The sequence below is a fragment of the Amblyraja radiata genome, chromosome 16 (genome assembly GCF_010909765.2).
Source record: "Amblyraja radiata isolate CabotCenter1 chromosome 16, sAmbRad1.1.pri, whole genome shotgun sequence".
Taxonomy (NCBI): domain Eukaryota; kingdom Metazoa; phylum Chordata; class Chondrichthyes; order Rajiformes; family Rajidae; genus Amblyraja; species Amblyraja radiata.
The window spans coordinates 11,716,697-11,743,500 of record NC_045971.1 but is presented as its reverse complement, the minus strand read 5'-3'; the positions used below and the strand labels follow the sequence as shown (position 1 = coordinate 11,743,500).

Genomic DNA, 26,804 nt, shown 5'->3' with positions numbered 1-26,804 from the left:
CTATGAAAACAAGGTCTGCAAATCAAATATAAACCATTCCTAGAAATATGCCATAGTGGACAGCCAAATTAACATCCTTTATTCTGACTTGCGTCTCCACAGTTAGAGTCTGCCCAAGGTGGTGTCATTCTGCATGGATTTACTTGGCAAGCAGTTGACAATATAAAATTTGAGAACATGCTCATACAATTGAGTTTAATTGCTCTCAAAACATGAGTACACTCTGACCTTGTTGACTTCACACATTGGTCTCCAGCACAAGGAAACAAAGTAGTGAATTAGTATGATACGTGCCAATGTTGCATAGCCACTGTATGAGTACAGTAGAAACGTAGAAAATAGAAGACAGTTTCACTGTTGAATGAACTGCTGAGAGGAGCAGCAATACGAATGATTTATAAAATTAGCTGTCGGCATGAGGCCAGGTTGGGTTCACTGTCGAATGAGCAGCTGAGGAGGAGCAGCAGCGCGGGAGATTTAAAAAGCATTTCTTTGTGTCCAGGAGTGACTACAACTAGTGGTGCATAAAAAATGGAGACATTATCGGAGTGACAATTCAAGAGCAGACGTTTTGGGATAGACTGTATTCTGTGGTAAATTATTATTGTGGAGGATGGATAGGTGACAATATATTCTCATGTTCTCTGAACACTGGTGCTACACAAGGATGCATTCTCAGCCACTTACTATGCCCCGTATGCACTCACTACTGTGTGGCCAAATTCTGCTTTAATTCTATCCACAAGGTTGCAGATGACACCACTGTATGGAGCCAAATATCCGACAATGACAAGACGGGCATGGTGTCAAGACAACAATCTCTCCCTCAAAATTGCAAGATGAAGGAGCGAGTTACTGACTTCAGGAAGCATGGTGGAGGGCATGCCATACTCAGCATTAATGGTGCCAACGTTGAAATGGTGAGGGCTTCAAGTTCATTAAATGCTATTGAGGATAGGAATTGGATGATGGGACAGTGTCTGGCTGAGGAGTTGGTGCAGGGACAGGGATTCGGGTTTTTGGACCATTAGGATCTCTTCTGGAGCATAGAGGAACAGAGATGATCTGCACAGGAGGGACAGGTTGCACTTGAACTGGAGGGGGATCCATATCCTGGTGGACAGACTGCAAGCGTTATGAAGCGAGGGTTTAAACTAGATTGGCAAGGATATGGGATCCAATGCAGCAGTGAGGTAGATTAGAATTACTTTTTAAAAATCAACAAGTTCAGTAGACAGAATAGGCAAGGGGATGGCAAGTAAAGCAATGAACTAATGGCATGGATGGGTATGTGCAACTGGGACATAACATTACAGAATGCTTCAGGGTATAGTTGCTACAGGTGAGAAAGAGGAGGGGACAAAAGAGGAAGTGGTGTTATTTTGTTGGTTATGGAGAACAGTGATGCTGTATAGGAGGCACAGAGAAATAAAAAGAGGATGATCACATTGTTGGGTTTGTGTAAGAGGCCCTCAAATAATTAACGGGAATGAGATGAACTTTCCCAATATAGACTTGGATTGGTGTAGAGACAAGGGCTTAGATGGGAGGAAATGTATCAAGTGCAAATGTACAAATTGTACTCATGTACAAAATCATGAGAGGAATAGATCAGATAGATGCCCAGTCTCTTGCCCAGAGTAGGGGAATCCAGGACCAGAAGACAAAGGTTCAAGAAGAAAGGGAAAATATTTAATAGGAATCTGAGGAGTAACTTTTTCACACAAAGGGTGGTGGGTGTATTGAACAAGCTGCCAGAGGAGGTAGTTGAGGCTGAGACCATCCCATCGTTTAAGAAACAGTTAGACAGGTAATAATAATAATGGATGGGATTTATATAGGATAGGACAGGTTTGGAGAGATATGGACCAAGTGCAGGCAGGTGGGACTAGTGTAGCTGGGACATGTTCGCCGGTGTGGGCAAGTGGGGCCGCAGGGCTTGTTTCCACAGTGTATCACTCTATGACTATGCATTCAGGAAAGCTTCATCAGACAATATGTAGAGGACTTTACAGGGGAGAAGGCAAAGCTTGACTTTGGGAATTGGCAGGGGAAGTGACTGAATGTCTGTGAGTGAGCATTATAGGACCACGACCACAGTTATATTAGGTTTAAAATAATTCTGGAAAGATGCAGGGCTGGTCCACGATCTAGTTAAATGACAAAATAATCATATGTACAGTGGCTTGCAAAAGTTTTCATACCCCTTGAACTTTTCCACATTTTGTCACGTTACAACCACAAACGTAAATGTATTTTATTGGGATTTTATGTGATAGACCAACACAAAGTGGTGCATAATTGTGAAGTGGAAGGAAATTGATACATGGTTTTCAAATTTTTTTACAAATAAAAAACTGAAAAGTGTGGCGTGCAAAAGTATTCAGCCCCCCTGAGTCAATACTTTGTAGAACCACCTTTCGCTGCAATTACAGCTGCAAGTCTTTTGGGGTATGTCTCTACCAGCTTTGCACATCTAGAGACTGAAATTTTTGCCCTTTCTTCTTTGCAAAATAGCTCAAGCTCAGTCAGATTGGATGGAGACCGTCTGTGAACAGCAATTTTCAAGTCTTGCCTGAGATTCTCAATTGGATTTAGGTCTGGACTTTGACTGGGCCATTCTAACACATGAATATGCTTTGATCTAAACCATTCCATTGTAGCTCTGGCTGTATGTTTAGGGTCGTTGTCCTGCTGGAAGGTGAACCTCCGCCTCAGTCTCAAGTCTTTTGCAGACTCTAACAGGTTTTCTTCCAAGATTGCCCTGTATTTGGCTCCATCCATCTTCCCATCAATTCTGACCAGCTTCCCTGTCCCTGCTGAAGAAAAGCATCCCCACAGCATGATGCTGCCACCACCATGTTTCACAGTGGGGATGGTGTGTTCAGGGTGATGTGCAGTGTTAGTTTTCCGCCACACATAGCGTTTTGCATTTAGGCCAAAAACTTCAATTTTGGTCTCATCTGACCAGAGCACCTTCCTCCACATGTTTGCTGTGTCCCCCACATGGCTTGTGGCAAACTGCAAACGGGACTTCTTATGGGTTTTTTTTCAACAATGGCTTTCTTCTTGCCACTCTTCCATAAAGGCCCGATTTGTGGAGTGCACGACTAATAGTTGTCCTGTGGACAGATTCTCCCACCTGAGCTGTGGATCTCTGCAGCTCCTCCAGAGTTACCATGGGCCTCTTGGCTGCTTCTCTGATCAATGCTCTCCTTGCCCGGCCTGTCAGTTTAGGTGGATGGACATGTCTTGGTAGGTTTGCAGTTGTGCCATACTCTTTCCATTTTCAGATGATGGATTGAACAGTGCTCCGTGAGATGTTCAAAGCTTGGGATATTTTTTTATAACCTAACCCTGCTTTAAACACAACTCTCCACAACTTTATCCCTGACCTGTCTGGTGTGTTCCTTGGGCTTCATGATGCTGTTTGTTCACTAATGTTCTCTAACAAACCTCTGAGGCCTTCACAGAATAGCTGTATTTATACTGAGATTAGATTACACACAAGTGGACTCTATTTACTAATTAGCTGACTTCTGAAGGCAATTGGTTGCACTGGATTTTATTTAGGGGTATCAGAGTAAAGGGGGCTGAACACTTTTGCACGCCACACTTTTCAGTTTTTTATTTGTAAAAAAATTTGAAAACCATGTATCATTTTCCTTCCACTTCCCAATTATGCGCCACTTTGTGTTGGTCTATCACATAAAATCCCAATAAAATACATTTACGTTTGTGGTTGTAACGTGACAAAATGTGGAAAAGTTCAATGGGTATGAATACTTTTGCAAGCCACTGTAGGTAAAGAGCATGTGGTAGATAAGAAGTTGTATGGCTACAGGAGTAATAGTACTGATAGGATTGTGCTGCTGGAAGTAGTCTTGGATCTAATGGGCTGCCAACATTCTCCTGTGACGTAACACATAAATAAGTTAGCAACAGGGTCCCTTCAGTCCTCTGTGGTTGCAGATTCCACTGGTTCATAATCCTTTCAATGAAGTCGTTTCTCATCATGCCATTTCGAAATATCTTACGACACATTGTTGGACTGCCACTCCACTCTGGATACTCTAGCCCGAGATCATCCCCATTACATCAATCCTGCCTAGCCCGGTCAGAATTTTGTTTCAACTAGATCTTCTCTCATTCTTCTGAATTCCAATAATACTAAACTGTTTGATTTAATTTCTCCTCATGCAGTGGTCCCAATATCCCAGGAATCAGTCTAATGAACCTTCACTGCATGTCCTATACAGCAAGTATTTTCTTTCATAGATAAGGAGACCAAAATTTCACATAACACTTTGGATGTTGTCTCACCAAAGCCTTGTATTATTTTAGCGAGACACACATGCTGCAGCATTCCAACCATCTTGTGATAAAATGCAACATACCATTTATCTTCTTAATTATTTGCTGCAATCGCACTTCTGTCTGCAGCGATTGGTGTATAAGATCCCAGGTCTCTTTGTACATCAACATTTCCCATCCCAACACTGTTTAAATAATACGATTTCTTTCTATTCTTCCTTTTGTCACAAGGTCTATTTTTAATTTTAAATGAGTGACTGTATCATAAACACAATGTGATCTAGCCAAATTACCTAATATGGCAAATTACAGATTGGTGACCCGACATTGGAGGGAGATGCAATTCAGTCTGAGGACACAGTCTGCTATCTACAATATGAACTGAACATTAGAGCACAATAAATATTCCTACAAGGGGAGAAAGAGGGAAAGATGATCTCAATCTTCTTGATCAGTACGCCCAACTATTATCATGCAGCAACTGAAGGCAAATTAAATGTTGAGGAGTCATATTATCATATTGAAGAATGCTAAAAATAAACAGTGTTGTGCTGGAACTGCACAGTGCTCTCTACCGGCCAACCAGTCATAATCAAGATATTTAAACACAAAAGACAGAAAAGAGCCGAAAGATAAATCTTCATGTCAGAGAACTAAGGCATGAGAAAATATTAGGGAAACTTGATCTTTTCAGCCTTGAAGAGGGTACGGTAGAGGCGATTGGAAAGTGGAATGAAAAAGGATAGATCCTGAAAAATTGCACGGCTATTGATCATAGCTTCAAATTAGATGTTACAAAATTCTATTTCACAAAAATTCAGACTACTCAAGCCTGAACATAATTCATAACCATTTCCCATAAGAGAATGGGAAAATAGGGTCTTTTAGAATAGGAGAGTTAAATAAACTCATCATCTCTATTATTTTGAAACGTTGCTAGGCTAATCCATTAGCATCCATTATCTTGATTAAGTATGAGTAAAGAGATATAGATCACAAAAGCTAAAATTAAAAAAGAAAACTGCAAAATAATAGATGTGTTTGCTCTGCATCTCTTCATTAGAGCTATCTGGCAAACATGAAACAATATATTTGAAATGTAAACGCATTTCCTCCTACTGCCCTTAATTATTTTGTGTTGCCTAATAGTTTATTTACTATAAGCCATAATTTCCATCAGAATACTAGTTCATTAAACCTTCTGCCACAGTCAATCCTCAAGAAGATTTCCATATGATTGCGATCCCTAGAAATGAAAAATACTTACTTATTACTCGTCATTCTGAAATATCAATCATATTTCAGCTAATAACCTTCATGGCCTTGAGCAATAATGCGTGGATTCATGATCCACTCCAGAAACCTAGCACAAAGTCCAATCTGACACTTCAGTGTAGTCACCTGATATAACTGCACTTTCAAATGTTTCATCGGGTAGATGCAAAGTTAATCTGAGGTCTCCTCAGCTTTCTCAAGTGAATGCAGAAGATTGCATATAAATATTGAATGGTAGCACAAACTATCCTGACATCCTGACTAATAATTGTAACTCAAACAATATAATTAAAATATAATTCTCGCACAGTACAGGAGGAGGCCAATGAGTCTACACCGATCTCAGATTATTTCCATCAATCCCATTCCTCACCTATTTCCTATTCTCGATTGTGCTGAACTTCTTGATTCTTCTGTCCACAATCACACAAGGGCAATTACAGTAATCATTTACCATATGTTTGAAGAAGGGTCCTGATCCAAAATGCACCTGTTCAATCCCTTCCAGATACTGCCTTACCCACTAAGTTCCTCCAGCAATTTGTATTTTGCTTAGGAATCCAGCATCTGCAGTTTCTTGTTTAAGATCAGTCTGTATGTTTTTGAGGACTGGCAGGGAATTATAGGACCAGATGAAGTCCACACAGTTAGAGGGAACGTGCAAACTCCAGACAGCCTAATTATATGTAGTTTACTTGAAGAGTAACATATCATTTTCATAAGGGGATGCACTCAAGCATCAACATTGTTAATCCACCTACTTTTTTTGTTTTCGATCCAGATCTGCAATTTTCACCTCACCGCCCAATTTAAAATTACTTCTGAATTTGACAGTATTTCAGGAATATCCGTATTGCACAAATCAGATTGTAGTGTTGAACTGAAGTTTTGCTAATGTTTAGCAGTAAAGCTTTGATTTTATTTTTCAAAGAGAATTGACAATAGAAACCAAAGAGACAATTTGTATTCTGTTATGCATGCCCTCAAATAGTTGGAGCTTCTGGTGCAATGAGAAACATTCTTCCAGTTCTCTCTCTGACTTGTTTGTGAAGGTTATTTGATGTCTTTCATCCCTCTGTGCATTTAGTAACTGAAAGCAAACTGCACTCCATATTGAATACAAAACAATTATTTATACAGTTTAGCTGCGATTAAGATACAATTAAAAACTGACTCCTTGTTATGAGCATGTATAGATTTTTCTAAAAAGTGTACAATGTGACCACAGAAAGTTGTTGTTAGACCAATTCTAGAATTTAAAGGAAATTATTTAATCAAAGCACGAACTATAAATTTGAAAGACTGTGCCTGTTTTGTGTTAGTAAATGGGAGGTATTGGTTTGATTGAGGAGTACAATTCAATATTGCATAGCTTACTCTGTGCATTAAATCAATACTTTGATCAATGGTACATTTCCATATTAGAAATTCCACTTCTCATTTCAAGAAGTTCTGTTTTAAGGTAGAACTAGCTGAAAATGGTGCACTGAATATACCATTCTAATAATAGTATAAATACATAAAAAATACAGCAGGATTCATATGAGAGTCAAATATTAAATTAGAATTTAATGTTTTAAATTCTTGAAATATTGGTTACCAAAAACAAAAGCAGTTATTTACTTAAACCAATTTGCAAAAATTAAATATTGTGCATAATCGGTCACCTGGCAAATTTAAGATATCCTCATTGCATCTTAATTTAAATTATTGATGCTAACCAACAACCGTTTCCTCAATTTAATTGAGATAATGGGAAATGCTCACTGTATAATGCGCATTTCATAAGGCTTTCTATTAGGGTGCTGCACAGCATCTCTCTAATAGCGGTACAATTTATTTGCAATGTTACAGGCTACGTGTTGTTAACGTGATAAAAATGAAAGTTTAAGGCAAATATCAAATCAATTAAATAAGCAGTCTTGATCTTTGCAGAAAACTTACAACATGAAGAAACTGCACATAACTGAACTGCGGATGCTGGTTTATACCAAAGATAGACATAAAGAGCTGGAGTAACTCAGTGGCACAAGCAGCATCTCTGGAGAAAAAGCATGGGTGATGTTTTGGGTCGGGACCCATCTTCAGATGGGACCCTTCTCTCCCTCTCACCTGCACACCAGGAGGCCGCAGCCATCGACTCAGCTCCAGGCTCAGAGCCTCCAAGTTATTGGCTCCAACACCAAGTGCTTTGTCTCTCCTGCTGACTATCCTATTCCTACTGCTCCCCCCACTCCACCCCCTAAAACAGGTAACCTCAATAATGGTGCCACTGGGTCCTGCTGCACCTCTCCCTCTTTAAACCACATTACCCTTACCAGCCCTCACCCTTACACAACTCTTCACACCCCCGTCCTCTCTGAACCCCATCATCTCCCCACAGTACTTTCACAAGCCTCCTTCCACCTCTCTGACCTCAGCCCTCACCCGTTTCATGTTTTCACCACCCCCCAACCTCTCTCTTTCCAATACAGAATGGTCTGTCGGCAACAGAAGCCTTACCTTTGTATTCCTCGCCCCCACCTCAACAGGTTCCGCATTCGCCATGATGTAGAGTTTTTCTTTTGTTGCCCCTGCGCTTTCTTTACTTTAGACTTTACAGATACTGCACGGAAACAGGTCCTTCAACCCACCGAGACCATGCCAACCATTGATCACCCCGTACACCTGCATAATCCTACACACTTGGGACAATTTTACAACAGAAGCCAATTAACCTACAAACCTGTACGTCTTTGGAGTGTGGGAGGAAACCAGAGCACTCAGAGAAAACCCATGCGGTCACAGGGAGAAGTTACAAACTCTGTACAAACAGCACCCATAGTCAAGGTTGAACTCGGGTCCCTGGTGCTGTAAGGTAGTATCTCTACCGCTGTGCCACTGTGCCACCCTTCTTCTATGGGAAGGAGTCCTCACATCCCAGAGAGGACTCCTTCTCCCATCTCCAACATTCCTCCCCCTCTTAGACTTTCCCGGATGGCTATCTACTTTCTCTGGACCTACTTATCTCCCACTGCCAGCGTGAAAACAACCATCTTGACTTTTCTACTCCTTACCTATTCTAATCTCACCCCCTCTGAATTTACAATATGGAGATTCGTTTTGATTTTAATGCAATTTCAATGGATAATACCAATGCCAGTTCAAATTTATCGTTTAATATAAACAAAATACATCTACTTCAATGAAAGCAAACATGACAAAACCATGCCTTAATATACTATTTTCATCAACAAGTTACTTCTGTATCAGGTAGGATGTATCTAATAGGTACATTTGTTTATTCTGAGGCCTTCTGGTCCTAGACTCTCCTGGCCTTTCACTATTCTGTAAATTTCAGTGATATTCCCCCCCACCTCATCCTTCTAAACTCCAGAGAGTACCAGCCCAGAGCTGTCAAATGCTAACACAATCATGACCCATGATCATTCTCATAAATCTCCTTTGGACCCTTTGAACGCGAGCACATCCCTCCTCAGATATGGGTCCTAAAAATGCTCCTAATACTCCAAATGCAGTCCACCCTGTGCCCTATAAAGCCTCAGCATTACATCCCTGCTTTTATATTCTAGCTTGATATGAATGGCAACATTGCATGTGCCATCCTTATTATCAACCTGCAAATTAACCTTTTGGGAATCCAGCACCAGCATGTCCAAGTCTCTTTGCACCTCAGATTTCTGATTCCTCTTCCCATTTAGAAAATAGTGCATGCCTTTATTCCTAATAAGGAGAAATTGACTGGCAGATGGAGTCAAGTAAGGAGGGGGGGGGGGGGGGGGGGGGGTAAGAAGAGTGGTGATAGTGACAGAGTTAGGGAGGTGATAAGTGCAATAACAAAAGGACTACGCAGGGGATAGGCTGATGGATGCGGGAAAGAAACAAGAGTGATAGGGGATGGGGGAGCACAGTAGGAAGAAAGGTGTATGTGAGAGGTGCAAGATAAATAAGAGAAGAGAGAAGATGTCTGAGGGTGTGTGGTTTGCTTGAAATTGGAGCATTTAATGTTTACGATATTGAGTTGTAGACTCGCCCGAAAAGTTGATTTAATCCTTAATTCAGAAAATACACAAAAAATACTCCCTATGGTACCCATAAATCCATTGTATAGCATTTTATTGTAATGAATGGCATCAAAAGCACATAAGGCTGATAAGAAAGATCTAAGAACTGGGCTTTAATAACCTGAGGATGACCAAAATATCAATGTCTCATGTACAAAAACCTATTTATTTGAAGTACTGGAACCCATAAGAAATTAAAATGTTATAGCCAACAAATGGAGGGGTCAGCTAACTTAAGCACCTGAAAACTACATTACAACTGAGCAATGAGATCCTAAATGCTTAATCCAATTCAGTTTTTATTGATGGTCAGTTGACAAAACGTCCATGTTGGTGCAATCATATTGCAGATTTTGAAGTGGAGCAGACAAATTGTCAGAAGAAGTGTCTCGACCTAAAACGTCACCCATTGCTTCTCTCCAGAGATGCTGCCTGTCCACTGAGTTACTCCAGCATTTTGTGTCTAATTGCAGATTTTGAACACTGATTGTGGAAAGGATGAGAGTGGCGAAAAGTGGGCAAATGACTATAGCAAGGACTAATTCTCTTTTATATGAATTGTTGGGGAACTCTTGCACACATGGCAGTTTTCTTATTTTGTACCAGTCTGTCATTTAATCTGAAAATGGTACACTGCGTACTGAAAGAGGTATTATTCATAGACAAGTTTAATTAACACTTGTAAGTGGGAGAGGGTGTGTTTAAAAAAAAACCTACTCGTATAGCCTCAATATTAGGCAGTGACATATATACTAGACTCATCTGTATTTTATTACCTAGCAAAAAATTCAGGGCAGTGTTCCCAAGTGTAAACTTGTAACTCTTTTTCTCAACAGATCCGTATGTGCTTAATAAGTATATTCCAACCCATCAGGTCATGCTTCCTGTAAAGCAGCATAGTTTAATTATATAACCCATCTGAAATGATTTATATGTATGTGATTTTGAAATTCCAATAACAGGACTCCACGTGGAGAGAGGGGGAGAAACAGGATTCCACATGGATAGAAGGAGATTTTAGGGCATACAGGAATCGCATCTGACCACCTCATCCCCCCACCGGTATTTCATGTTCCCTTCAGCCCAAATCTGTACAAGGCCATCAAAGAAAAAACACACAGCATCGATCATGCACTCTACTCACTGAAAATGAAAGCTATTGTTTAGAGTTTAGAAGTTCAGGTCAGTCTTTTGACCTTTTCAATAATGACCTTGTATTTAAAATCCACTCACTGCTAAAATGCCTCCCATTTTCCTTGCTGGAGAACTGAATCAACATTCAAATTATAACATTACCTGTGCTGCAAGACGAGGAACATAACTGTCATGCTAACACCAATTTTATTCCTTACTGACAGGGATGTTTTATTTTCTAATTATGTTTCTCCTTTTTCTCCAAGCTTAAGTTCAAATAGAGAGATTCAATGATCTGTAAATTTGTCAGCTGCTGAGCTACAAGGATTACCAGATGTCACAAAGAGGAGGAATAATTTTGGTTCATATAATGATACTTACACAGACCAACAACTTGCAGAAGCTTTCAAGAGATTTCAAAACAAAATTAAGGTCATGGTCCAAGATGGCCAAGGTGTGTTTTTTATACCTACACCCAGCTTCACTCAAATTATAACATTCATTATTCTTCACCTTCAGCTTGAGAGGCACTTACTGCTCTGGAACAAATCTGAAAGTTTAGCTAACCTAATTTCAGTATTGGTCGATGTTTTTCTGCTAATTTTAGCTCACACATGTAAAGGTGACTCCCAAGTTACAAAAAATTTGTCCTTACAGAATTCACCAATTGCTTTCCAGAAATTTGAGATAGGGAATAACGTTTGCTCCTACAGAATATGTGTGAAATGGTAAAAACATTTATTTTTGTTCAATTCCCATTTCTTGACTCACAAATGAAGTGGTTTTGTGATACAGAAAAATGGTGTTATGGACCATTTTGCAACTACCAATTCACCCCACCTCCTATGACACAGGGTGAGGGAGTGCCTGACGTGCAATTCTGGACTCGAGTGAAAAGGCTCAAAACACAATTGTATTATCCCACTGCCATTTTCACCTGTACATCAATATCTCTGCAGCTAAAACTAACTTCCACACTACAACCTAGTCAAACTTTGTCAACTGCAAACTCATCAGCCATGCCACCCACACCCATGTCAATCTAGTACAAACAGCAACTATCTTAGCACTGATCCTTGTGCGACACCACCGATCACTGGCATCAATTGATAAAACATTCCTTTATCAGCCAAACTTTTCTCACATGACTTATCCTAATCCATCCTCAAATTCTGATATCTATTTCTATCATTTATCGACAATCCTGGCTAGGATGACCACCACAACTCCAACCTAGTGCCACTGCCAGGACAATAAGCCTTCATAGCCAAGTTAAGACTCTTAACATCTTTTAAAAAAACCCATTGAACATGAAGGGGACTAGTGGCGCCTATAATCGCGGTGACTCTCGTGTACAGACCCAGAGGGTCCACTATCTTACACTCTTATAGTTAGTATGATTGTGCTTAGTATGGTTGTTCACTGAATTGTATGCAAAAGAAGAATTTCACTGTACTTGGGTACACGTGACAATAAAGTACCATTGAACCATAATGTGTCCCGGATCATCTGTCTGCGAAGGTCACTCTATGATTGCAAATTGGTATCTAGCAAGGGACCAAAACATTTAGCAGAAAGAAACATGAAATCCTTTTAACTTTTTCTTGGAAGAAAAAGAAAACTATTTACACAATAGACAAATATTTACATTATTATATCCAGTGAAAGCGGAAACTTTAACAACGTGATAAAGTAATTATTACTGGCATTCTCTCTGGGGTGTGCTCAGATGGTCAAACATTTGAATCAATGAAGTGCTCTCCCATCACTGAACGAGTTTAAATGCTTATTTTCTGCTCATCAGAGCAGCACGACTTGAAGAACTAGGACACCCTGACGGGTCAGTATCACCCCATGCAATTGAAGTAAGATCAATAGTTGGTCGGAAAGAGGCCTGAGGCTTTTAAGCACTGGCAGAATATGAGCTACAAATGCTCAAGTTTAACATGGACAGCATACATTTTGTGAATACATAAGCAGCTGAGAGTTAATTTCCTGCCATATCCTTTATCACTGGTTACTACTTTCTTTGTTCTGCAGTAGTGCTATAAATTCTCACACTGGCCCATAATATTCTGATGCGTGGTTTGAAAGGGAGCAGTCCACTGAAGTAGTACAAGATAATACAAAATAAGAGCAAATTTTTATTTTGGTTACAGTCATATGTGGCCAAAGGATCATTTGGGGCCCACCTTACCAGAACAACTAAAATAATTATGCACCACAGAAACATTTGATCCTTGTGAACCAAGATGTCTATTTTAATTCAAGATTCAAGATTCAAGAGAGTTTATTGTCATCAATTAGTCCCATTTGCCTGAGTTTGGTCCAAATGTCTGTAAAAAGTTCCTATCCATGAACCCGTATAAATGTATTTAAAATATTATAATTTTATCCATCTCAAAAGCTTTTCTCTGGCTGCTCGTTTCATATGTTATTTTTTACGCCGAGGGTGTCGAGTGTCCGAAACACACTGACAGGGAGTTAATGTTGGAAGCAAGTCAAGTCAAGTCAAGTCAAGAGAGTTTATTGTCATGTGCCCCAGATAGGACAATGAAATTCTTGCTTGCTGCAGCACACCAAAATATTGTAGGCATAAATACAGATCAGATCAGTGTGTCCATATAACATAGAATATATATATACACACATAAATAAACAGATAAAGTGCAATAGGCTGTAGTAGTTCAGAGTTTGTTTGAAGTTGTGTTTAATAGTCTGATGGCTGTGGGGAAGTAGCTGTTCCTGAACCTTGATGTTGCAGATTTCAGGCTCCTGTACCTTCTACCTGATGGCAGCAGAGGGATGAGTGTATGGCCAGGATGGTGTGGGTCCTTGATGATGCTGGCAGCCGTTTTGCGGCAGCAACTGCGATAGATCCCCTCGATGGTAGGAAGGTCAGAGCCGATGATGGACGGGGCAGTGTTTATAACTTTTTGCAGCCTTTTCTGCTCCTGGACGCTCAGGTTGCGATAGTGACATCTGAAAGTGTTTTTGATAGGCATATGGATATGCAGGGAATGGAGGGACATGGATTATGTGCAGGCAGATATAAGTTAGTCTTGGCGTCATGTTCAGCACAGACATTGTGGGCCGAAAGTCCTGTTCCTGAGCTGTACTATTATATGTTCCATATTCTATGTTCTACTTCCCCATCATCCTCTATCAAAAGGTTACCCCTCAAGTCCCTTTTAAAACATTTCCCTCTTACCTTAAATCTATATCGTAGTTTTAGACACCACCCCCACCCCTCCCCTCCTCACCCCCTCCCCACTATGAAAAACACTATGATTATCCACTTTATCTGCTCTCCTTATGATTTTATGAACCTCCACAAAGCTACTCCTCAACCTCTGCACCATTTCCAGTTTAACATCGTCCCTACAGTTGGGTGACCATAACAGCGTACAGTAATCCAAGTATGATCATCCCAGACTTATATAGTTGCAACATGATATCATGGTGCTGACTGATGGAGACAAAGCTGCCAAATGTCTTATTTGCCACCCAGTGCTACCCTTTGCCACCCTATAATAATGGGTAAAATTATAATATTTAAAATACATTTATATGGGTTCATGAATAGGAACCTATGTCCCATTGGACATCGTCCCTATGGACCAAACCCAAGCTAATGGGACTAGCTCAAATAGGCATCTTGGTTCACAAGGATTAAATGTTTCTGCAGTGTATAATTATTTTAGATGTTATGGTGAGGTGGGGCCACAAATCACCACTTTCAGGATACTGTGTACCTGTTAACTCTAGTCTTTCTGCTCTATAACACTCTCCAGGGCTCTACCATTTACTATGCAAGTCCTGCCCTGGTTTAACTTTCCAAAATGCAATACCTCGCATTTAACAGAGTTAAATTCCATTTGCCATTTCATGGCCTACTTCCCCAGTCCATCCAGATTTCAATGTAATCTTAGCAGTCGACAAGATCACCAATATTAATATCATCCACAAACTTACCAACTGTGCCACCTACATTCACTTAGAAAAAAATAATATAAATTAAAAAACAGAGGACCTGGCACCGACCCCCATTTTCTATTTGGCTTGATCACCTCAAATCCCATGTCATCTAACATTTCAAACTAGCTTACCATGCAAGATTTTGTCAAAAGACTTTCAAAAATCTATGTAGACAATGTCTACTTCCATACCTTCATCAATGCACTTGGTCACCTCTTCAAAAAATTCAATTAAATTATTGAGACATAATTTTACACATACACAGACGCTGATTATCCCCAATTTTATCCCAGGTTGAGTCCACAAACTGTTTATGATGCACAATTAAGCACAGGATCTCACTGGAAATCAGAGGATAAAACCCATCACCACATTTTTCACTACACTGCAATATTTTTGAATTTATGAATTCAGTGAGCATTCACAATTAGCTGAAGAAAATGAACCTCAGGCTAAACAAATACCTCAATAACTTAGAGACACAAGGAACTTCAGATGCTGGAATCATTAGCAAAACACAAAGTTACTCAGTAGTAATGCAGTGTCTGTGGAGGGAATGGAGAGGTGACATTTCAGGTCGGGACCCTTCTTCAGACTGACTATAATGGGGGGGGGGGGGGGGATCTGGAAAAGGGAGGATAAAAGCCTGGCAAGTGATAGGCGGGTATAGTGAAGGGGTTTGATTAGCAGATGAGAGCAGTAAGTGCAAAGGCTAGAGGAAAAGGAAGCAAAAGGGTGTCAGATAAGGAGTGAAATGTAAAACAAGAGAGAGGGGGTATACATGGAAAGGGAGAGGGAGGGGGGAAGAAGGTGGTTAGTGGGAGAAATGGTGCACACTGGGTTAAAGGGACACAGGATAGAGATGGATTGGGGCTATTACATAAACTTGGAGAATAAAATGAATAACCTTACAATATTTTATAATTTACTTTCTAGATAAAGTTTAGATTTTTCTGTAACATAGGTTATGGCGCTGTTCTTTATGGCATGCTAATTAATTTTGTACCTCAACCGACAATATTGAAGCAAATAACTTACATGGTCATTATCAAATCATTGTTTGTTGAACCAGCTGTGTAAAGATTTACTGATAGGTTCCATATGGCAAGTGATTATAATTCAGAGTGTCTGTCAATTGCTTTACTAATTTGAGATCATAAAAAAAAGTTCATACGATTAGTAGTTGTTTCCTTCTCTGCATGGACAAAGAAGAGGACTTGATCTGAAAACTCAAGCAACATTAGAATTTAGAAATTTTCTTCTCCCAGAGGACAATTGATTTGTGAAATGGACGAGCAAAAAAAAATCTAGGTCAATCAATATCTTTCACAAGAAACAGAGTCAATCCTAACAGAGAAATGTGTGCTGTGAAGATATTAATAGATTTGCTTGGTTCATTTGGGGCAAAGAGGAATTGACACGGATGATTCCGGTAGTCGTTTAATTTCAATATTTATGCATTCCGAGATTTGTCATAAAACATTTCATAAATTAATACTCCCAATTAAATGATCACTGACTAACTACATAGAAAAATATCCCGACCAGCAGGAAATCAATTGAATGGTGATGAGACTTTAGGAGGAAGAAAAATCTGAAGTAAAGAAGTAAGCTTGCAGCAGCAAAAGCGTACAAGGAGTAATGAGAATTGTACTGAAAAATGAGAACAAGATCAGCAGTGACCTTATTAAGCAGTGAGCATGCATGTGGGACCGATGGCCTACTTCTTCTCCTAATTCACACGTAACCTGACAGTCGGGGTCAAAGATGATGAGAAAGTCATAAAATAATAAGTTAAACAGGAAGTTTTCAGTTCAAATTGTAACTTTCGTTTTCAAATGTGGATGTTCAATCAAACGGCTCATTGAGGAACACAAGGCATTAAACACAAGGCATTAAACATTACATTAAAAGGTTAAAACAAATCGGCACCACTTCAGCTGTATGTAATCATGGATATCCAGACAAGATGATTATCTTGGGGGAAAAATGCAGATACATGTACCAGCAAACTCTGGAAAGATAGCAAATACTGATGGCAAAGAGAGGCCTATATTCAGTGGGTCCACAAATGATCTTGAGTATATTTCCAGCATTCCCTTTTTGTTTCATAAAATACTTTTATCAACACCCTATGTTCACTGGTAGGTGTTATTGGTGAGTTTCAATGCATTAAATGAGGAATGGCCAAATATTTGCACTCAAGAGTCCCATTTTCACTTTGGTTCAGATGGCTACAGGTTGAAAGGTAGCAGTGGAACTACAGCATTACGGGGCCAGAGATCCGGGTTCGATCCTGACTGCGGGTGCTTGTCTGTATGGAGTTTGTACGTTCTTCCTGTGACCTGCATGGGTTTTCTCCAAGATCTTCGGTTTCCCCCTACGCTCCAGGTTTGTAGGTTAATTGGCTTGGTGTAAATGTAGAAAATGTCCCTAGTGTGTGTAAGATAATGTTAATGTGCAGGGATGGCTGGTCGGTGCTGACTTGGTGGGCCGAAGGGCCTGTTTCTGCGTTGTATCTCGAAACTAAACTAAAGGTCAACCCTCAACCTGCTTTGCTCCAAGCAATAAAGTCCAGGCCTGCCCAACCTTTCCCTCTAGATTAGGCTTTTGTGGCCTGGCAACAAAGTCTTAAATCAAATTAATCCACACAGGAAAACCAGGAGCTATGCTGAATGGCTGAATGCATTTGCTGTTTTGTTTTGGACCATCATTTATTCAAGATGTTGCAAACCTAAAACTTAAAATTAAGAATAGACCCCATGGGGGTAGTAATCCATCCGAGCCATATGTTACTTTGGACTGCAGTTCCATGAGATTTACTTATATATTTTCTCTCTTGTAAAAACTGTTATTTTTGCATTACAGGATGTTGTGATGAGCAATGCATGCAGAACATCAGAAATGCATGTTCAAAACTGGTCGATATTTTACATGCAGCGAAAAAAAATGACGAGGTAATATGTCTACTGATGCAAAACAGTGCCGGTTACAACCCAAGTTCAAGGAAGTGTTTAGATAAGGAGGAACACAGATTTCTATTTTTGAATTAGAGTGGAATTGTGTTCAACAGATTCATGCTAGTGACCTTTACAACAGATGCACCGATCAGAAGTTGCATTTCATGTGCTTAATAATCATTGCTCCTTTGCATTGCCAACTCAAATCTCTGTGGAATGCACACGCACAAGTGTCAGCACAAGAGATTTATGATTTATTTCTTTTTTTGTTTTATAATGAATTCGTGGAGCTCTTGTACTTCATATATGGGTAATTATGCCTCTTCACACTACAAATGAAAGACCATTTAAATTGTTGAAATTCCATTGCTTAATTTTTGTAACATATTGTTTGTTATGTTATATTACAGTTGTTTTGCCATGATCTAGGAGAAATGTTTGGTTTCCAGAACCAATGAGAATAATCTTCATGCACAATCTTCTCCAAAATAATACTATTATTATTTTTGAAGAATTGTGCAATCTTTCTCCTTTTTAGTGACTGAGGTGTTCCACACATGAACAAGTTTTTTTCATACCTTCTGCAGGAAGAGAACAATCCGTTCAATCATCTGTGTTCGCCGCTCCTCCAGAGTGAACAAAGTTCTTGGTGTCCGAATGAAGAGCTTGGTCTTTCCATATGCCACGTCATGCTGAAATTCACAGCACTCAATCAACTTCTTGACAGCTTCTTGGTCAGTTCGCATATCATGGTTTGGCCATGTGAACTCTGAAATCATCTTATATCTGGAGAGGTGGTGAGAAAAGATGTCCATTACAACATTATGGAAACTGGAAAGAAATCTGTTTAATATATTGAAATTCTTTATATATTCTGCTTTAAGCAAGCAATTTCTTCATATGAGAGCACTGCAAATTCCCATAAGGCAAAAGATGAAGATGTACCAGTTATCATTTTGAAAGGAAAAAAAAGACACTAAGTGCTGGAGTAATGCAGCAGGTTAGGCAGCATCCCATGAGAACATAGATAGGTGCTGTTTCGAATCGGGACCCTTATTCAGACGAAGGGTCCTGACCCGAATTGTCACCTATCCATGTTCTCCAGAGATTCTGCCTGATCTGCTGATTTGCACCAGTACTTAGTGTATTTTGTTTTTGTAAACCAGTATCTGCAGTTCCTTTGTTTCATCATTTTGAAAGAATCATGCCACAACTTTCCTTTGTTATTAATTTTCTGATGTGACAAAAGCAGATAGCATTTATAGTCTTGACACACTTCTGGCATGATTAGCACTCAGTTTGTCCCTCCAAAACGAAAAGCCCCTGTCCCACTTACGTGTCCTTGGCATGCTAATTACGCAACCTCGTGGTCGCTTTGAGCCGCGATGGTCCCGCGAAGGTCGAGCACGATTTCATTCGACCGCACAGCTGTCTGGAGCACGAGACGTCATTTGAAGATGGACACAAAATGTTGGAGTAACTCAGCCGGACCGGTAGCATCTCCAGAGAGAAGCAATGGGTGATGTTTCGGGTCAAGACTTCTTCAGCCTGAAAGAAGGGTCTTGACCCGAAACATCACTCAATGCTTCTCTTCAGAGATGCTGCCGGTCCCGCTGAGTTACTCCAGCATTTTGTGTCCATCTTCAATTTTCTTGGCCCTGCTCTGGAAGTAGAAGTGGGGGCGGATCCGGACCGCAACAGCCATGAGCCCCAGGCCGAGTTTGGCAATGGTTTGCCTGCTTCTGCTGCTGTTGAAGGTGAGACGTGGCGTCGCGACAGGGTCTTGGGCCTGTCCCACTTTGGCCGTCAATTCCACGACAGGCCGTTGGCGCGCGAAGATTTCGTTCGCTACAAAAATTTCGGAGCCCCGCGCGATGTCGCTCACAACTACATACACCTCGGCGCTTCTCAGTGGGACCGGCCCCGCGCGGCCATACAATGCCCGTGTGCCTCAACGCGACCAAGGACACGTAAGTGGGACAGGCCCTTAAGGCTTAGAATAAGTTTGTATTTCATGAGATAGTCGAAGGATCAGGGTGAAGCGTTACACGGATGTCAACAAATGCTGAAATACTGTCTTAGATGAGTTTACTGATTAGATCACAATTAGCAGCATTCTTTAAAGGTCACATTGAGATCACACACAGTATAGACATGATTTAGTTCGCCATGTAAGTTAACATCACAAAAGCTAAAAACCACAATGTTTAAATGCATATATTCTCAGTAATGTAAATGCAATTCAGCATTTGCAAATTGATAAATTTTGGTTTTCCGAGTTAAGATTCACTATCAATAAAATCGTAATGCTGCTCAACTCAAAAACAGTACAAAATTTCTTCAGCTTTGAGTCCAAAGGAAGGACCTGGAGAAATGTCACCCTGATGTACAATTTACCACCTGATAATTATTTCTGTATAATAAAATTATCAACTGTTGTAATCCTGCAACATTGCTTTAAGTTCCTGGTCCCCTTGAAGAATGTAAAATTCAACCAATATGTTCAGTGATTTATTTTAATTGCAGTAAACCCAGTAGCCAAACTTCAGTAATCCCACCCTCCCCTCACCTAAAATTGCTTTGTCAATACTCATGGAGGAGCTGTTTTAAAGGATTGTTTATTGGGCACAATTATTTTGACTGTGATTGGGATTTTAAGAGTTTATAATGCTACAAAAGCATTGACTAATTCCTAATTACCCTGAAAAAAATGCATTTGTTTTAACGTGGCCAATTGCAATCCTAATGCTAAAGTTTTTTAACATTCCATTTTCAGCAGGACTGTTTTCAGAGTCACAGAGCTGTTGCCCAGAGTCACACCAGCCATAGCCCACAATTTCACACCAATTGTACATTAATCCTTTTTAAAATTTTTGACCAGTCTCAATTCCTCCCAGAATTTACAACTCACCTGCAAAGTGACCTGGGGAACTTATCTTGGAAATTTCAAAGAATCATACAGTTGTGGAAGCCAATATGGCCAATCCTGGCTGTTAATGTACAAAAAAATATTTGAGATATATTGCATTTATGTATTAGAATTGATGATTTCGCAATTGATGTAGGTAAAAGATGGAGAATATAATATTTCAGCTCAATGTAAAGAAAAAATATTGCCACTATGCAAAATCTTTCCTGGTAGGGTATTTCAAACTGTGCCCCACAAGCCAAGAGTAGTTTTGAAGTATAGCCACAATTGCACGGTCTGATATTCAGCAATAAATTTGCACTAAAGTCACAAAACATCAGAGATAAACGATGTTATACATGTATTTAAGGTATGGATTACAATATAAACATTAGCCATAACATAGGGAACAATTTCGTCTCTCTGATTCAGTTAATGCAATTTCGTCTTATAAGCACACTTATTTCAGTTGTTTGGTCTTCAGCTTAACTCAACCTCCAGAAAAAACAGCATGCAAAGTGTCATTTTAACTCTGTCAAAATATTCAAAGCACAAAAAAATATTTATTGCTATTTATAAAGCGTAAAGGATAGAGTGAAAGCTTAAATTGCCCAAGCCATTAGTTCAGGTGGCCCCAGGATCAATTGCAGGGCTAGCTTTAGTTTTCTGACATCTGTTTGGGTGACAATAGAAATCTTTCCAAAGCCTTCATATACCTTACTGGCAAAAGAAATAAAATAAGTAAGGATTTCAATCAAGTGAAAGCTTTTCGGGCCCAGAAAGCGTGAATAAGGCAATGATGACATGTTAGGCAAGAACAAAGAAGAGGAAAGCTGTCAAATAAGCTCTTAGTCTTGGCTCACACATGGCCAACATTGGCACGGTACTAAAGGGAAGGAACTCAATGCTGTTGAAAAACATTAAAAATGTATTAACTATTAATTCAGAAATAATTTCAGAATCATTTAAAATCAGTGGCACTTTATAGAAAATAAGTCAAAATTATAGCAAGAGGTAATATTGGAGTCCATATTCACACGTTGGAGAATTAACCATGCAGGCCAAAACAAACAATTATTCCATGCTGCACAGGAATAAATTGTTAATGAATCTCAGCAACCTGTTTAGTGGTGACACAGAGCACCATCTGCCTCATTATTTTTTGATTGTGCAGCATTCCCATAATAATGAACAGACTGGAACAAATGCATTTCATCAGATTCGGTTGCCCTGCAATCCAAACATACAAACTCTGAACATAGAGAATTATCACAAATTTAGATTGTGGGCAGACATGTGTTAATGCATAATGCCAAAAATTAAACGTTTCATTCCAATGCGCAGTGAAATGAAGCCGCAAAATATGCTTTTGAATTGAACATAAAACAGTATAGCATGGGACAAGGCCCTTCGGCCCAGTTTCTGTACCGAACATGATATCCAAGGACCCAAACAGTCTTTCCAGGTGAAGCAGAAGTTCACTTGCAAGTCCTCCAACCTCATCTACTGCATCTGCTGTTCCAGGTGTTAACTTCTCTACATTGGCGATACCAAACGCAGGCTCGGCGATCGTTTCGCTGAACACCTCCGCTCAGTTCGTCTTAACTTACCTCATCTCCCGGTAGCTCAGCATTTCAACTCCCCCTCCCATTCCCAATCTGACCTTTCTGTCCTAGGCCTCCTCCATTGTCGGAGTGAATCCCAGGGCAAATTGGAAGAACAGCACCTCATATTTTGCTTGGGTAGTTCAGCGGTGTGAACATTGATTCTAACTTCAAATAGCTGTTGCTTTCCCTCTCTATCCCCTTCCCCTTTCCAGTTCTTCCACCAGTCTCAAGCATGTCAGATTAGTAAAGCTTCACTGTACTGTGTAGATACAAAGAATGAACCTTGGATCTCTCCTTGTGGTTTAATAAACCCACTAATACTCAAAGGGGAGCAAGCATAATACCACTACCCTTGGCACTCTGTTCTAGAAGGATCAATTCTGATAAAAGGTTTCATTAACTTGGCTACAAGATTTAGGATACTAAATTGTGACTTGATCGACATATTTATAACATTATAATGTTTGATAGAATAAATAGAAATGAACTATATTTTCTGGTGGGATAAGCAAGAACAAGGAGCATGGTCTTAAAATTAGAACCTGGCATTCCAGAAATGCAGTCAGAAAATACTTTCACACAATGGCATGGATGAATATTTGGAACTCTCCATTCAACATGTGTGTTTTGGAAGTCAATAATGTAATTGAAATAAATTATCCATCTTTGGAGAAATTAGCACTTTCACATGGCCAGAATGTAATACCCATGCCTAAAAATGATGCCAGTGTGTCTTCTTGAACCAACACAGTCCACATTGTGAAGATGCTTCCATGAAGTGGCTAAGGATATTGTAGAACTGAGTCATCCATAATAACGAATGTTCAAAGACAGATGGTTCATAGTATGAGAATGACTTTGGACGTGATGACATTCCCATCCAGCAAATGGGCTTGTTGGTTGTGGTTTTTGAATATATATATATAGGGATATTAAATATTAAAAATGATTAATGTAGAATTATCAGGACCCAATGCAATGCAGCCAGTCAGATGAGCTAAATGGTCCAATATTATGTGCTTACCAGATGGGAAACAATTGTCTTTGGCAAAGTTTGGAAAGAAAGTAGGTAAAGGTTCAGCAGAATAATTTCAGTTCCATTCTGCTGAAACAAACCTCAATTCTGACTCACAAAACTCCAGTGCAGTTTCCCCACAGAATATTAATGATTTCATTCTTCTGCACTGCAAAGTTAGGGGTTCTTAGGCAGCGATTCAATATTGAGAATACTTGTTTTCATTCCAGCTTGGTGGGTTCGAAGGTGGCTAATGAAGTCATTGTAGGAACTGTAGACTCTTCCACAGGTGGAGCATGAGGTGACTGAAAGGACTGGCAGGTGGGTAGCTGCTTCTGCCATTTACACATGGCTTCAGTATGCTCCTGCTACATGATCTAGAGGCTCTCTATACCATCTTGAATGCTTCTTTGCCACTTTCCGTGATCAGCAACCAGAGGCTTGTTTACTGCAATAGTGCAGTTGTACACACATGACATTTAAAGAAATCAGCTGCTTGATTCCGGGGCCTGACAATGGTAACGGATTTTAAAAAGGTTCAATACTAATGCAAGTCTTTTTAAGTTCAATAGAGTAGGCTGTCTTGTCTTCCCATAGATGAGAATAAATGTTTTAGGGGAAAAGGTAGAGAGTTTAGACGTCAGCAGCATAATGAACAGCAGTGGGAAATATTACAAAGTCAATTCTTCTCAAGAAATTCAGACAGATTCTTCACTTTTGGAAGACCTTGGTGCCAATGGTTCATTTAATGCCCTTGTCTTTAGAATTTTTGGTAAAGTGGAGATACAAATCAATATGCAGCAACTATTCCTTGATGTTGTTTTCAATGTTCTGCCTCACATGTCTGTCACTTCAGATGTTGCATCTTCAACCACCTACATTTTGTTTCCACCCTGCAGTATTGAATATTTGTTTTTCTATCACTTAATACTGCACAGTCAAGATTACCAAACCCCATTTTAGGCAAGGGAAGATACTTTTCCATATTTAGTAGAGGCAGCGAGATAGAAATAATCTACTATCGCTTGTCAACATTAAGCATTTTATGACAGCCACAGAATAAAGCCCTGTGGTAGTTCTTGTGTTTTGAATCTCCTCAGAGGCCGAGAACAAATTAATGCTGAGCGCCATCCAGTGGCTGAAGTGACACAGTAGAAAGATACCCAAATAGAAATCTGAACATTAATAGCAGTTTTAAAATTTGTTTTAGTGCTATCTACATGTGATAGCATGACTGCTGGCACATAAAAACAATGTCAAATCCCACCATCTGATAGCATTTGAACTTGACTTTTGTTCAAGTACCATTGTCTCGCCAACAGCCTTTCTTTCTTCTTTTTGTTATTTTTAAGTATGTGTTAAAGGTACGTTTTAGTGTTCCTTGGTTTGTTTTATGTGGGGAGTGGGGGGTGGGGGTTTTTTATAAATCTCTTACCTCGACGGAGATGTGATTTTTTTCCCGTATCATATCTCCGTCCCCACTGCGGCCTAACATCATGGTGTTGGCGGCCTTTCCTGGAGACTAACCCGGCGCTCCAAGCCGCGGGAATCTGCGGGACTTTAACATCGCGGAGCTTGCGATCCCTTTGTCAGTGATCAAAGCTCCAACCGCGGGGCCTGTGGACTTTAACATGGTGCAGCCCGCGGTCTCTGGTAAGAAGAGGCCGATTCGGGAGCTTCATGCCGCGGAGAGAGTTTCAACCGCCCCGACGCGGGAGTTTCGATCACCCCGACGGGGGCTTCGATCGTCGGCTGCGGTTGCTTTGATCGCCCCGTCTGTGGATGGTTTGACTGCCCCGACCGCGGGAGAACAAAGAGGAAGAAGATTGAACTTTATTGCCTTCCATCACAGTGAGGAATGTGGAATCCACTGTGGTGGATGTTTATTTTAACTTTTATTTTATGTGGTTGTGTGTCTTGTTGCTTTTCACTTCGTATGGCTGTATGGTAACTCAAATTACACTGTACCTTAACTGTGACAATAAACTGTCCTTGAAACCTTGAAGTCATTGGAAGCAAAGGAGAAAACATTCCCAGGCCTACTAGCTGATGGCACGAGCAAATGTAAAAAACTGATGGCACTAGCAAATGAAAAAATAGATTTCAATTTGGATATTATTCCCCAAGATCAAAGAATTTATATAAAACTAATTTTGTTAATCAAAACTGAAATACAGCAGAGCCTACCAGGACAGAGTCTTAACATTCTGAGATTAAAGTTTCCACACCACTCCCAACTACACAATTTGAAGAATAAAGGAATAGGAATGAAAGAACATAATTTGGCAGAAACTGTGGCAATGTGATTGCTGTTGCATAATTAATTACACATTTTATTTGGCACAACCTAGGAGATTTGGTCATGAATCTTTACCTCTGCAGGAATCTTTCATAAGTCTGCCTGTTCGCGAATCCTGCCCTCCGAACACGTACATTTTCCATTAAACCTAAATATTCCACCTGATGCTGGCAGCGACGCTCATCAAACAGGAGTGGAGATTTCTGCTCATTGGGCTTAATGCATCGAACATAGTAAGGCTCCTGTTAAACAGACAGATGACATCTATAAATTAACATCCTTAATATGGAATACACTCCTGATTTAACCACTGACAAACTTTTTATAACAGAAGCATTCATGTGCAATACTGTGTATTGATATATCTAGGTTAACTTTTCTAGGTTAACAATTGTACATCTTGACATTATTGTAAAATTCAAGGAAAAAAGCACTAGAATCTTACAATAGCACCTGGTATACGTTGTTGAAATCAGTATAAATTATTCTTGGTATAATTATGCATCTTAGACACAGACATGCCATACAGGTCACTCTCTGGCACCCATGGTCCCCTAAAATTTTATCACATCTTTATTTAAAATGAACCCCCGATTCAACTCTTCTAGATATGTTTATCAAGCTTCACCATGAATGATTCAATACTACATGTCCGAACCTTTTCTTTATAGAAATGAGCGCCATCCTGTTTGTCATTGTATTCCAGGTGCTCCACTATTTCAATAGTTCCGATGGGGTTATATCTATCAAGGGGTTTCAGGTGAGAAATTTACTTCAATGGAATTACAAATTCACAATGTGGCTACATTTCGGGTGGGAAATACAAACTTCAAAACTTCTCCATCTATGTCCTTTAGTTAAATATATTAACTGGATTTTGATATCACCGATTCAAACAAAAAAGCCCTATAAACACAAAAGTCTCTATTTAAATGACTGTTCATTTAGATTGCAAAAGTGTTTTTTTTTAAATACATGAAGTCAACGTTTTCTTTCTCTTCTGTGCATTGATATTTTATAGGGACTTTGCTTCCCTCATATAAAATTCATAATTAGGAGCAGGCTAGTGAGGCGCTCAGGACTGCTGCCATTCAAAAGGTATAGAGCAAGCTGGAATATTAAACCTTTAGCCAATTGCAGGACATGTGGGTAAAAAATGGCCTCAATTATAACAACTGCCAATTCAGGTTGTTACTCCTTTTAAGATTTGAATACAATAATTCACAAACTGTTCAATATTTGTGGTCATT

At 39.7% G+C, this 26,804-nt stretch overlaps 1 protein-coding gene across 1 annotated transcript in view; it reads right to left on the bottom strand.

The window, feature by feature from the left end:
* The window catches only part of myo1d (myosin ID), a 285,608-nt gene that overhangs the window by 165,022 nt on the left and 93,782 nt on the right, over positions 1-26,804 (bottom strand). The window contains exons 15-16 of the mRNA XM_033035091.1: positions 25,630-25,796; positions 18,304-18,511 (exon numbers count right to left, since the gene is read on the bottom strand). Coding sequence (XP_032890982.1) covers positions 18,304-18,511; positions 25,630-25,796 — 375 coding nt within the window. The remainder of the gene's footprint in view (positions 1-18,303; positions 18,512-25,629; positions 25,797-26,804) is intronic.